The sequence below is a fragment of the Acinonyx jubatus genome, chromosome D2 (genome assembly GCF_027475565.1).
Source record: "Acinonyx jubatus isolate Ajub_Pintada_27869175 chromosome D2, VMU_Ajub_asm_v1.0, whole genome shotgun sequence".
NCBI classification, from domain to species: domain Eukaryota; kingdom Metazoa; phylum Chordata; class Mammalia; order Carnivora; family Felidae; genus Acinonyx; species Acinonyx jubatus.
Window position 1 is genome coordinate 48733276 of NC_069393.1, and position 13399 is coordinate 48746674.

Below are 13399 nucleotides of genomic sequence, written 5' to 3' on the forward strand. Positions count from 1 at the left end.
CAGCACGATAAACTGTCACTCCTTCATCTGGCTGGAATGCCAAATATAAATAAAAATAACAAGTATTCCCACCCAGATGCTCCCCAGAAATTGTTCTAAAGAAATATTGGAGAGAATAGGGATTTAATTATTTTAAATGGTACTTAAATTTAAGAAGAAGAGAATGATGGCAAAAGGAATGGTAGAGATAGAGACAGTGACTTGGGAGATAAACTTCTATGACTGAAGAATTATAATGATAACAAGAGGTAGTAGGTGTCACCCAAAAGATCAAGAATAACTAACAACTTCGATCTATTCACAACCTCCATATTTTTAGGAAGGAATCCATCCACTCTGTAATCTACACAGATAGTAAGTAAGATGTGCATTTCTTTTTAATGATAATTTTTTTTAACGTTTATTTATTTTTGAGACAGAGAGAGACAGAGCATGAACAGGGGAGGGGCAGAGAGAGAGGGAGACCCAGAACCGGAAGCAGGCTCCAGGCTCTGAGCCATCAGCCCAGAGCCCGATGAGGGGCTTGAACTCACGGACCACGAGATAGTGACCTGAGGTGAAGTCGGACACTTAACCCACTGAGCCACCCAGGCGCCCTAAGATGTGCATTTCTTAATATGGGCCTCTCTCAGAAAGAACATAATGACCACAGATCAAGGACCATAATTCACAGCCAGCCACGGCAAAGTCATACCTGAGTATCTGGGCCTGGTTTTCCCTTGTGTACATCCCCTGTTTCCAGGTCTTCAAAGTCACCATAGAGCTCTTCTGGGAAAAGAACATCCAAATAAATCCTCTGTGAATAGGGCCAGCATGTGACACTCTAGCATTACCACATGCACTGTGCACTCTGAAGTCCAAACCTCATTTTTACCCTTCTTATTGCTACACACCCCAGGAGAATCCTACACATACATAGCTTTCTTTTTCTTGTTAAATTATCAGTATTTCATTACCTGTTTAAAATTTTTTTTTAATGTTTATTTTTGAGAGAGAGACAGAGAGACAGAGCTTGAGTAGGGAAGGGCCAGAGAGAGACTGAGACACAGAATCTGAAGCAGGCTCCAGGCTCCAAGCTGTCAGCACAGAGCCTGACATGGGGCTCAAACTCACGAACTGTGAGATCATGAACTGAGCTGAAGTCGGACACTTAACCGACTGAGCCACCCAGGCACCACTTTCATCACCTGTTTAGATGAAGCAAATAGACACCCGCATTTCCTTACTTTACTTCAACAGCTCACTTAACCAAGAGCGATCTTCCTAACACACGTGATAAACACTCTGTAGCAAAGACGCACACAGAGATGCGTGGATTACCCTGCAGGTGAGTCCCCAAGGCCAACAGTAACCCAAAAGTGACATGAAAAAAACATGGCTTGATTAATAAATCCCACATGGGAAAAAGAGTCTGAAAGTAAGATCAACACAGCACAATGAGTGACATATCTAGGAAAAGTCTCAGATTACATAAAATACAGCCTTTAGAGTAAGACTGGTAGCTAAAACAGTGCCAAACCACATGAAGAGCTCATTAATTCATTCATCCTTTTGTTTTCGGAACTCCTAAGTTTAGCTCTGGGTCCTATCCTTAAAAGAAAAAGATACTGAAACTCCTTCAGGAAGCAGTATTTAGATAAAACATTTTCATATAAAAAAGGGCCAAAGAACCAAAGAGCCAAGGAAGATACAATAGATGAGAAGATTCCATTTGTAATAAAAACAAAAAAAGGATAAAATACTTAGTAATGAGCCTAAAGAGAAATGTGCTGGAACTTTATTTTAAAAATTTAAAAAAGCGTTAATATGCTACCAAGGAACACATGGAATAACATTAGCTAACACTTTCAAGTGCTGTATATACCAGGCACTACTCTAAGTGTTTTACATGTCTTAACTACATTCTTCAACATGACCTAATTAAGTAGGTGTTATTAATGTTATCTACTAAACAAATATAGATTACCATATATTTGAAAAAGATGACTCAATATCAGGAAGCTGTCAATTCTCCCTTCACCAGTTATAATAAAAACCACCACCAAAAAAAAGACCACTTATGGAATGGGAGAAGATATTTGCAAATGACATATCCAATAAAGGGTTAGTATCCAAAATATATAAAGAACGTATACAACTCAACACCCAAGAAAACAAATAATCCAATTAAACGTGGGCAGAAGATATGAATAGACATTTCTACAAAGAAGACAAACAGATGGCCAAAAGACACATGAAATGATGCTCAATATCACTTATCATCAGGGAAATGCAAATCAAAAACCACAATATCACCCTACACCTGTCAGAATGGCTAAAATCAACAACACAAGAAACAAGCGCTGGTGAGGATGTATAAAAAAAGGAACCTCTTGCACTGTTGGTGGGAATGCAAGCTAGAAAGACAACATGGAGGTTCCTCAAAAAATTTAAAACAGAACTACCATATGATCCAGTAACCGTACTACTGGGTATTTACCCAAAGAATATGAAAATACTAATTCAAAAGGAATATGCATCCCTTTGTTTATTGTAGCATTATTTACAACAGCCAAGTTATGGAAGCAGCCCAAGTGCCTATCAATAGATGTATATAAAGATGTGGTATAAATATACAACGGAATATTATTCAGCCATAAAAAAGAATGAAATATTGCCATATGTAACAACATGAATGAATCTAGAGAGCACAATGCTAAGTGAAATAAGTCAGAGAAAGGCAAATACCATATGATTTCACTCATGTGTGAAATTTAGGAAACAAAACAAATGAATAAAGGGGGAAAAAGAGACAAACCAAAAGCCAGACTCTTAACTAGAGAGAACAAATAGATGGTTACCAGAGGGGAGGTGAGTGGGAGGTAAGTGAAAAGGGTGAAGGAGATTAAGTGCATACTTACCATGGTGAGCACTGAATAATATACAGAATTGTTGAATCACTACATTACACACCCGAAACTAATATAACACTGTATGTTAACCATACTGGAATTAAAATGCAAACAAAACAAAACACCACCAAGAATTTCTGGTCTGGAAAAGATAGTATAGACATTTTCTTCTGTTCCTCCCAACTAAGTATAACCAACTCCAGAAATAACACAAGAGCCTAAGGAAAACCAACGTACTCTGAAAGGTAGAAAGAAACAGAGAGCTGGCGAGGGTCCCCAGGACCAGAGGAATGACATAATGACCAGTAGCTCACTACACCCACAGAAAGGCAACTCAGAGCCACTGTTTCCCAACCTCCACGCTAGCAACCAAAGGTAGACCAGATAGACTCATTTCCTACCCCAGACAAATTTGGATCTCAGCAACACTGGACAAACAAGGCAGCACTGGCAAAGAAGTGCTTTGAGAGCCCCACTGACAATAAGTGATGAGAAGTGTTCACCTTCCCTGAAGAGCTTGAATATCCTTTCCTCCACACCAAGATATACTAGGTGGCCAAGGGCTATTGGCAAAGGGACATTCTGCCACGCCTGAGACTCTCTTCCCTCATCTAAAAACAACGTGTGCCCAGGCAGGACCAGCAAAGATCCTCCTACAGCAAGCAAACTTGCCCCACAAGCCAAGACAACCTTCCCCTACCTAGCCAAACCAGGGGCCCAGACTGAGGAAGCTCCTCTGTCCTCTCAAACAGCACCTGCAGAGAGACCAATGGCATAAGATAAACTAAGCAGATCAAAATAGCACCACAAAGGCTCTAAAATTAAATTGTCATTAGAACCACCATCCACAAAGTACACCAGGACCTGCACACTAAACCCAAACAGGATGACTGCCTGCCAAAATAAAAAAATTACACAGGACCAAGTGTCTCCTAACGTAATAACCTAAATGTGCAGGACACAATAGAAAATCACTTTGTCATACCCAAAACTGGGGAAATTGTAAGTATAATGTGAAAACACAACTGACTGACACCAACACTAAAATGAATCAGATGTTGAAACTATCTAAAATCTTACAGAAGCCATTACAAAAATGCTTCATCAAGCAACTACAAATCTTATGGCAACAACCCAAAACCTGAAAATCTCAGCAAAGAAACTGAAGAACCAAACAAATTATAGAACTGAAAAATGCAATGAAAGAAATTTAAAAGCTTGCTAGATGGGATCAATAGTAAGAGTGGAGATGACCGAGGACAGAACCAGAGAACCTGAGGCTACATCAACAGAATTCACCTAGTCTGAACAACATAGAGGGAAATAACCAAAAAACAAATGAATTAGAACCTCACGGACCTGTCGGACAGAAACAAAAGATCCACCACTTATGAGATCTCACAAGGATACTGGGGTTGAAAGAAATAATGATTGAAGCTTCTCAAATTTGGTAAAAGACATAAACTTACAGATTCAAGAAGCTGAGAAAATTTCAAACAGAGTAAATCCAATGACATCTATACCAAACTTCTGAAAACTGAAAGCAAAGATAAAATCTCGAGAGCAGCTAGAAAGAAATGACAGATTACCTGTAGAGGCACACCATCAAAATGACAGTGCTTTTCTCCTCTGAAATCATGAAGGCCAGAGGAAGTGGTACAATATTTTTTATGTGCTGAAGAAAAGAACGCTTTGCTATGAATTCTACATCCAGTGAAACTACCCTTCTGAAATAGAGGGGGAAAAGACATTCTCAGATGGAGAACTACAGGAATTTGTCACTAGCAGACCTCCCTTGAAAAATGGCTGAAGAAAGTTCTTAAACAGTAAGGAAATTATAAAAGGAGAAATCTGGGACCATCAGGAAAAAAAGAAAAAACAAACAACAGAAATAAAGATACATACAACAAACCAGCCTTCTTATGAGTTTTTAAAATCATATTCAATGATTGAAAAAAATTATAACATTAATATTCAAGCCAAAAATATTTAAATGTAGGAAAGATAAAGGGACCTAAATGGAAAAAAGGTTTCCATATATCACCCAAAATGGTAAAATGTTGGCACTAGTAGGCTACTATATTACAATGAGCAACCACTACAAAAACTATACAAAAAGATACTCTCAAAAACACTGAAAACATATTAAGATAGAGGGAAGAAAATGAAAACAGAAGAAAAACAGAAAAAAATAGAAAAACTAAAGCCAGAGTAAACAAACAACAAAATCAGGGCACCTGGGTGGTATAGTCAGTTGAACGACTGACTCTTGATTTTGGCTCAGGCCGTGATCCCAGGGTTGTGGGATCCAGCCCTATATAGAGGCTCCACACTCAGTGTAGAGCCTGCTTGAAATTCTCTCTCTCCCTCTGCCCCTCTCCCCGACTCACATGCTCTCTCTCTCTCTCAAGAAAAAAAATAAAATATCAGACTTAAGCAATTACATATCAGTAAGTACCTTAAATGTAAATGGCATAATGTACCAATCAAAATACAGACAAATACAGAGAGGACAGAAACACATAAAACTATTATATGCTATTTACAAGAAATTCCTTTCATATTTAACGACCCAAGTAAGCTGCAAATAATGGAGAAATATATACCATGCAACTCATCTTTTAAAAAAAGCAAGAATGGTTATATTAGTATGTCATAAAATAAACTTCGGAGCAAAGAAGAGGATCAGGGCCAAAGAAGGACTTAACTGAACTCTAAGACCTAAAACTTCATGTGCTGCCTTGACATCTTTGAGCCTCACAGGGTCTCAAAGACTTAGTTGTGAGCAGGCCGGCCAGCCATGTTCCTGCCCTACAAGAAAGGCTCCCCACCCATTAGTTCTTTTTCAGTTGGAACACCTGCACCCTACCTACTCCTCAACCTAATACATTTCACTTCACCTCTCTACCAGCCCACGAATTTATTCAAAGACATTAATTACATCATCTCAAGGGAAGCAATCGTCATCCTATGCTATGTAGGTGCAAAGCCTGCCTCCCAAAGCCCCCTGGTTGTTCAATCCCTGTGTGGCATGCAGTGTTCTCTTCCCTCAGGCTGTGAGCATATGTGACTGATAAACTGTTGTCAATCACATCTGTCCACTGTCAGGTGCTGTGTGTTTGGCCTTCTCCATAACCCTAGAGCGGGAATCTCTCCCTCACCAATGGGGTAAATAGGAGGTGACCATAATACATAGCAATAAAAGGATCAATCTACCAGAAAGACATAATAATCCTAAATGTGTGTGCATCAAACAGAACCTCAAATGTAAAAGGCAAAAACTGATAGAGCTGCAAGAGATAGGTAAGTCCAGAATTATACTTGGAAACTTCAACATCCTCCTCTCAGCAACTGATAAAACTAGTCAGAAAATCACCAAAGATGGAGTACCTGGGTGGCTCAGTCAGTTAAGTGTCTGACTTTGGCTCAGGTCATGATCTTGTGATTTGAGACTTCGAGCCCCACATTGGGCTCTCTGCTGTCAGCGCAGAGCCCACTTCAGATCCTCTGTCTTCCTCTCTCTCCGGTCTTCCCACACTCACTCTCTCCCCCCCTCTCTCTCAAAAATAAACCTTTTTTAAAAAATCACCAAAGATATAGAAAACTTAATACAACCAACCTAACAGAATCTGACATACATAGAACACTATACCCAACAATTTTTAAAGTACCCACAGAAATCTACCAACACAGGGCACAGTCTGGGTAATAAAGTGAACCTAAACAAATGTAAAAGATTTGAAATCGTAAGGGGATGTTCTTATAACGTAATTAAATTGAAAATCAGTAACAGAAGAAAATTTCTAAACATTTTGTAGTTAAATAACACACTAAATAATGCACGAGTCAAAGAGAAGTCTCAAAGGAAATTCATGAAAATGAAAATACAACATAAGAAAATTTGGGCGAAACAACTAAGCAATGCTGAGAGAGTAATTTACAGCACTAAATGCTCACAGCAGAAATGAGAAAAGATCTTACACCAATAATCTAAGAAGACTGAAAAGTACAAAATAACCTAACATAAGCAAAGAACAGAAATAATAAAGATATGAGCAGAAACCAACACAATTAAAAACTGGAACACAGATATGAAACCAAAAGCTGATTATTTGAAAAAAAAATCAACAAAATTAATAAACCTTACTGACAAAGAAAAAGGAGGACACAAATCACCAGTATCAAGAATGAAATGGGGGGCATGTGGGTGGCTCAGTCAGTCAGCTAAACATCCAACTGGCAATTTCGGCTCAGGTCATGATCTCACAGTTTGTGAGTTCAAGCCCCATGTCAGGCTCCACACTGGCAATGCAGAGCCTGCTTGGGATTCTCTGTCTCCCTCTCTCACTGCCCCTCCCCTGCTCGTGCTCTCTTGCTCTCTCAAAATAAATAAACAAACTTAAAACAAACAAACAAACAAAAAAAAACCAGAACAAAATGGGATTATCACAACAGATTCTGCAGCTATCGAGAGGTTATTAGATGAACACTAGGATTACTACCCACTCATAATACCCAAGCTAGATTCTTGGAGAAGGCACTTAATGAAACTTCCACTTCCTCAAAGCCTTTGAAATTCCTTGAAAACCAGATAGCAAAATTCGGACAAGATGGAATAAACTAAATTATTTAAAGTATCCTATAACTATTAATGAAATAAAATTTGTCATTATAACTGCCAAGAAAGAAATCTCCAGGCCCTGACCTTTTCACTAGAGATTATACCAAATATTTAAAAAATTACATTCTAATTCTGTACAATCTCTCCCAGGAAACAGAAAATTGGGAATACTTTGCAACTCATTTTATGAAGCCAGTATTATTCCAATACCCAAACTAAATGAAGATGGTACCAAAAAAAAAAAAAAAAAAAACCCAAAAACAAAAAATCAACAACACTATAGACCAGTATTCCATAAACTTAGATGCAAAATCCCTTCACAAAATACTATCAAATAAAGTTCAAAAACATATACAAAGAATTATATATTGGGGTGCCTGGGTGGCTTAGTTAGGCGTCTGACTTCAGTTCACGTCATGATCTCATGGTTTGTGGGTTCAAGCCCCATGTGGGGCTTGATGTGGACTCAGAGCCTGGAGCCTGATTCGAGTTCTGCATCTCCCTCTTTCTCTGCCCTTCCCCTGCTTGTGCCTTTTTTTCTCTCAAAAATAAATATAAATAAATAAACCTTAAAAAAAAAAAAAAGAATTATATATCATGACCAAGTGGGATTTATTCCAGTATGCAAAGCTGGTTCAAAATTCAAAAACTGGGGCACCTGGGTGGCTCAGTCAGTTAAGTGTCCAACTTTTGGTTTTAGCTCTGGTCATGATCCCGGTTTGTGAGTTCGAGCCCTGAGTCAGGCTCCGTGCTGGTAGTGTACAGCCTGCTTGGGATTCTCTCTCTCCCTCTCAAAATAAGCAAATAATCTTAAAAAATTCAAAAATTAATCAATGTAATTTACTGTATCAAAATTCATACATGAAAAAAATTCATATATGAATAAAATTCATACGATCATATCAACTGACACTGAAAGGCATTTGAAAAAATTTACTACCCATTCATAATAAAAAAAAAAAAGAAAAAACACCTCCCAGTATACCAGGAATAGAGAGAAATGGAGCACAAGAGCATCTAGAGAAAAAACAAACTAACATCATACATAACAGTGAAAACCACTGGGAAAAAGGCAGGATTTCCTCTTAGCACTAATCCTAGTCATTACATATAAAAAAATTAAAAATAAATATAAATATATTTAATATACATATAATTATAATTGCACTGCTGGTATTTACCCAAAAAATATAGAAACACTAATTCAAAAGGTACATGCACCCCATGTTTATTGCATGGGGTGCAATAAACGCATTGCACGCGTTATCTATAATAGCCAAATTATAGAAGCAGCCCAAGTGTCCACTGACAGATAAATGGATAAAGAAGATATATACATATATATATATATATATATATATATATACACACACACATACATACACACACACACACACATACATACACACACACAATGGAATATTATTCAGCCGTCAAAAGAATGAAATCTTGCCATCTGCAACAACATAGATGGATCTAGAGAGTATAATACTAAATGAAGGAAGTCAGAGGAAGATAAATATGATTTCACTCATATGTGGAATTTAAGAAACAAAACAAACAAGAAAAGGAAAAAAGAGAGACAAACCAAGAAACAGACTCTTAGTGATAGAGAACAAACAGATAGTTACCAGAGGTGAGGTAACTAAGGGGGGAGGGATTAAAGAGTACACTTACTATGATAAATAAACAAACAAAATGATTATTAATAAATAAAAATAAATGCCACACGGGTTGAAAAGAAACAAATGATACTGTCCCTATTTGTAGATAACACAATTGTCTATGTAGAAAATCCCAAGCAATCTACAACAACAAAAATCCTCGCAACTAATAAGTGAGTTCAGCAAAATAAGATAAACACACAAAAATCAATCAAAATGAAATACTAAAGTATAAACTTATCAAAATATATTCATTATCAGGATGCTGAAAATTACAAAATACTTATGAAGGAAATTAAAGACAAATAAATGGAGAGACATACCATGCTCCTGGATTAGAATACTCAAAATAGTAAAGATTCTCCCCAGTTAATCTATAGGTTTAATGCAATTCCTATCAAAATCCCAGCAGATTTTCTGTAGACACAGACAAGATTATAAAATGTATACACAAAGTCACAGGCCCAAGGATAAACCAATCTTGAAAAAGAATAATAAAGTGAGAGGAATCATTCTACCCACTATTAATGTTTACTACATAATCACAGTAACCAAGATATGGGTGGAAGGACTGCACATGAATCAATGGAACCCAGAAATAAACCCAAAGATGCTCAACTAATTTTTTTACAAAGGTGAAAAAGCAAATAAATGAAAGAAAAAATGCTGGAGGAATATACACCTCGGGCAAAAACATAACCTTTAACGTAAACCTCACACTTTATAAAGAAATCAAGATAGATCACTATCATAAATGGAAAAGAACAGTTTAAAACTTTTGGAAAACATAGGCGCCTGGGTGGCTCAGTCAGTTAAGCTTCTGACTCTTGATTTCAGCTCAGGCCACGGTCTTATGGTTTTGTGAGTTTGAGCCCTGCGTTGGCTCTGTGCACTGACCACACGCAGAGTCTGCTTGGGACTCTCCCTCTCCTCCCTTTCTCTCTGTCCTTTTCCTGTTCACGCTCTCTCTCTGTCTCTCTCAAAATGAATAAACAAGCTTAAAAAGAAAATAGGAGAAAAGCTTCAGGATCTAGGAATAGAAAATAATTCCTGGACTGGACATTATTCCTAAAAGTGAAAAAAATGGACCTCATCAAAATTAAAAAGTTTTGCTCTGTGAAAGGAACTATATTAAGAAAGTGAAAAGATAAGCTACACACTAGGAGAAAACATCTGCAAACCACATATCCAATAATGGAATAAAATACATAAAGAACTCTCAATATTCAACAGTAAAAAAAAAAAAAAAATCCAGTAAGAAAAAGGGCAAAAGACATCCACAAATATTTTGTAAAAGAATACATTGCAAATTATAAAATGCAGCAAAAATGGCAAAATGCTCAACATCATTAGCCATCAGGGAAATATAAAATGAAACCACAGTGAAATATCACTATCAGATTAGCTAAAATAAATAATAGGACACTGAATACTGGCAAGGACGTGAAGAAACTGGATCATTCATATATTGCTGGTGGAAATACAAAACAGCCCAACTACTCTGGCAGTTTCTTATAAAGCTAAGTATGCAATTACCATACAGCCCAGCAACTGTATTCTTAGGCATTCATCCCAGAAAAATAGGAAGTTTATATTTATATAAAAATCTGTACACAAATGTTCATAGCAGTTCAATTCTCAAAAGTCAAAAACTAGAAACAACCCAGATGTACTTCAGTGGGTGAATGGTTAAACAAACTGCTACATCCTTATCAGGGAATATTACTCTGCAATAAAAAGGAATGAACTACAGTCACATGGAACAACTTGGATGGACCTCTCTAGGAACTATGATGAAAAGGAAAAAAAAAAAATCAATCATAAAAAGTTACATATTCTATGATTCTATTTAACATTCTTAAAAATTATAAAACTGTAGAAATGAAAAACAGGTAAGTGGCTGATGGGTCAGAACTTGGGGATGGGTGACAGAAAGGAGCTAAATGTATTTATAAGAGTAATACAAGGTATCCTTATGGTGATGGAAATGTTCTGTCTGGTAACTGTATGTAGACACATAAACCTACACGAACTAAATACAGAGAACTAAACACACACACAAACAACACATATGAGCATAAGTAAAACTGGGGAAATCTATATAAGATCAGCAGATGTTATCAACGTTAATACACAGGTTGTGGTCTTATACTATACAGTACCCAATACAAGATACAAAAAATCTATCTGTATGAAATATATATTAAAAAAGCTTTGCATTATAAATGGGTGATTTGGCATGGTTGCAGGATAGGAGATTAATATACAAAAATCAGCCACTTCGTGTAATAACAAATAAGTGCCAACTAAAATTAAAATATCATTTAAATAACAATGCAAAATATTTAGGAATACATTTGTTAAGAAATAAGTGAGAACAGCATCCTAAAATCACTGCTAAAAGAAATTAAAAAACAGAGGCACCTGGGTGGCTCAGTTGGTTAAGCGGCTGACTTCGGCTCAGGTCACGATCTCATGGTTCATGAGGTCGAGCCCTGTGTCCAGCTCTGTGCTGACAGCTCAGAACCTGGAACCCGCTTTGGATTCTGTGTCTCCTTCTCTCTCTGCCCCTCCCCCACTCACACTCTGTGCCTCTCTCAAAAATAAACATTAAAAAAAATTAAAAAACAAAATAAATGGAGAGATCTACTTATGTTCATAGATCAGAAAATTCAATATTGTTAAAATGTCAATTTCCCCAAAATTGTTTTACAAATTCCACAAAATCCCAATCAAAACTGCAGGGTTTTTTTCTGGTAGCAATGGGTAAGCTCATCTTAAAACTTAAATGGAAGTGCAAGGGACCCAAAATCGCCAAAACAACTTTGGAAAAAGAATAAAATTTGAAGACTTAAAATACCTAATTTCAAGATTAATTATAAAGCTGTAATAGTGCAGGGACACCTGGGTGGCTTAGTCGGTGAAGCATCCAACTCTTGGTTTCAAGCTCAGGTTCTCATGATCCGTGGGTTTGAGCCCTGTGTCAGGCTCTACACTGCCAGTGCAGAGCCTGCTTGGGATTCTCTCTCTCTCCCTCTCTCTGCCCCTCCCCTGCTCGTGTTCTCATTCTCTCTCTCTCAACATAATAAACTTTAAAAATAAATAAATAAAAATAAGTTAAGCTATATATTAACAGTGCAGTATTGCTATAAAAATAAACAAATATATGAATGGAACAGAGTCTAGAAATCTTGCCCATATATGGTCAACCAATGAAAGGCAATTCATTGTGGGTAAAGGACAGTCTTCAACAAATAGTGCTGGAAAAAGTGGATATCCATAAGCAAAAATAAAAGGAAACCTTGATCCATACCCAATACCACATAAAAAATTAACTCATAGATTTACATAGAACTAAATGTAAACCTAAAACTGTAAGAGTCATAGAAGAAAATATACAACCTTGAGTGGGGCAAAGATTTCTTAAATACATTATCAAAAGCACAGTCCGTTAAAAAAAAAATATGGCCTTCATCAAAATCAAAAACTTTTGTTCTGCAAAAGACACCGTTGAAAATATGAAAAGACAGGGGTAGCTGGGTGGCTCAGTTGGTTAAGCATCCAATTTCAGCTCAGGTCATGATCTCGTGCTTTGTGAGTTCAAGCCCCACATCAGGCTCTGTGCTGACAGCTCAGAACCTGGAGCCTGCTTTGGATTCTGTGTTTCCCTCTCTCTCTCCTTCTCTCAAAAATAAACATTAAAAAATTTTTTTATTTTAGGGGCGCCTGGGTGGCTCAGTTGGTTAAGCGTCTGACTTCAGCTCAGGTCAGGATGTTGCAGTTCATGAGTCTGGGCCCCACATTGGGCTCTGTGCTGACAGCTCAGAGCCTGAAGCTTTGCTTTGGATTCTGTGTCTCCCTCTCTCTCTGCCCCTCCTCTGCTCGCACTCTGTCTCTCTCTCTCTCTCAAAAAAATTAACATTAAAAAAAATTTAAAAAAAATTTTTTTTAAATATGAAAATACAAACTACACACTGGGCAAAAATAATTAAAATCCCAAGTGATAAATGACTTAAAGAAATTAAATAGATTAAAATACTGGACAAGAGGTTTGACATTTACCAAAGAAGAAACAGATGGAAAATAAGCACACAAAAATGCTCAATATCATTAGTCATTAGGAAAATACACAATAAAACCATGAGGTATCATTCTATATCTAAAACTAAAAAGACTGTATCAAGTATTGGCAAGGATGTAGAATAACTGGAAGTCTCATAAAG

At 37.0% G+C, this 13399-nt stretch overlaps 1 protein-coding gene across 3 annotated transcripts in view; it reads right to left on the reverse strand.

The window, feature by feature from the left end:
- The window catches only part of BMS1 (BMS1 ribosome biogenesis factor), a 47255-nt gene that overhangs the window by 9934 nt on the left and 23922 nt on the right, over positions 1 to 13399 (reverse strand). For 2 of the 3 annotated variants that reach the window (XM_015069056.3, XM_027062595.2), the window contains exon 14: positions 695 to 768. In XM_015069056.3, coding sequence (XP_014924542.2) covers positions 695 to 768 — 74 coding nt within the window. The remainder of the gene's footprint in view (positions 1 to 694; positions 769 to 13399) is intronic. The other variant, XM_027062596.2, reaches the window with a different exon arrangement.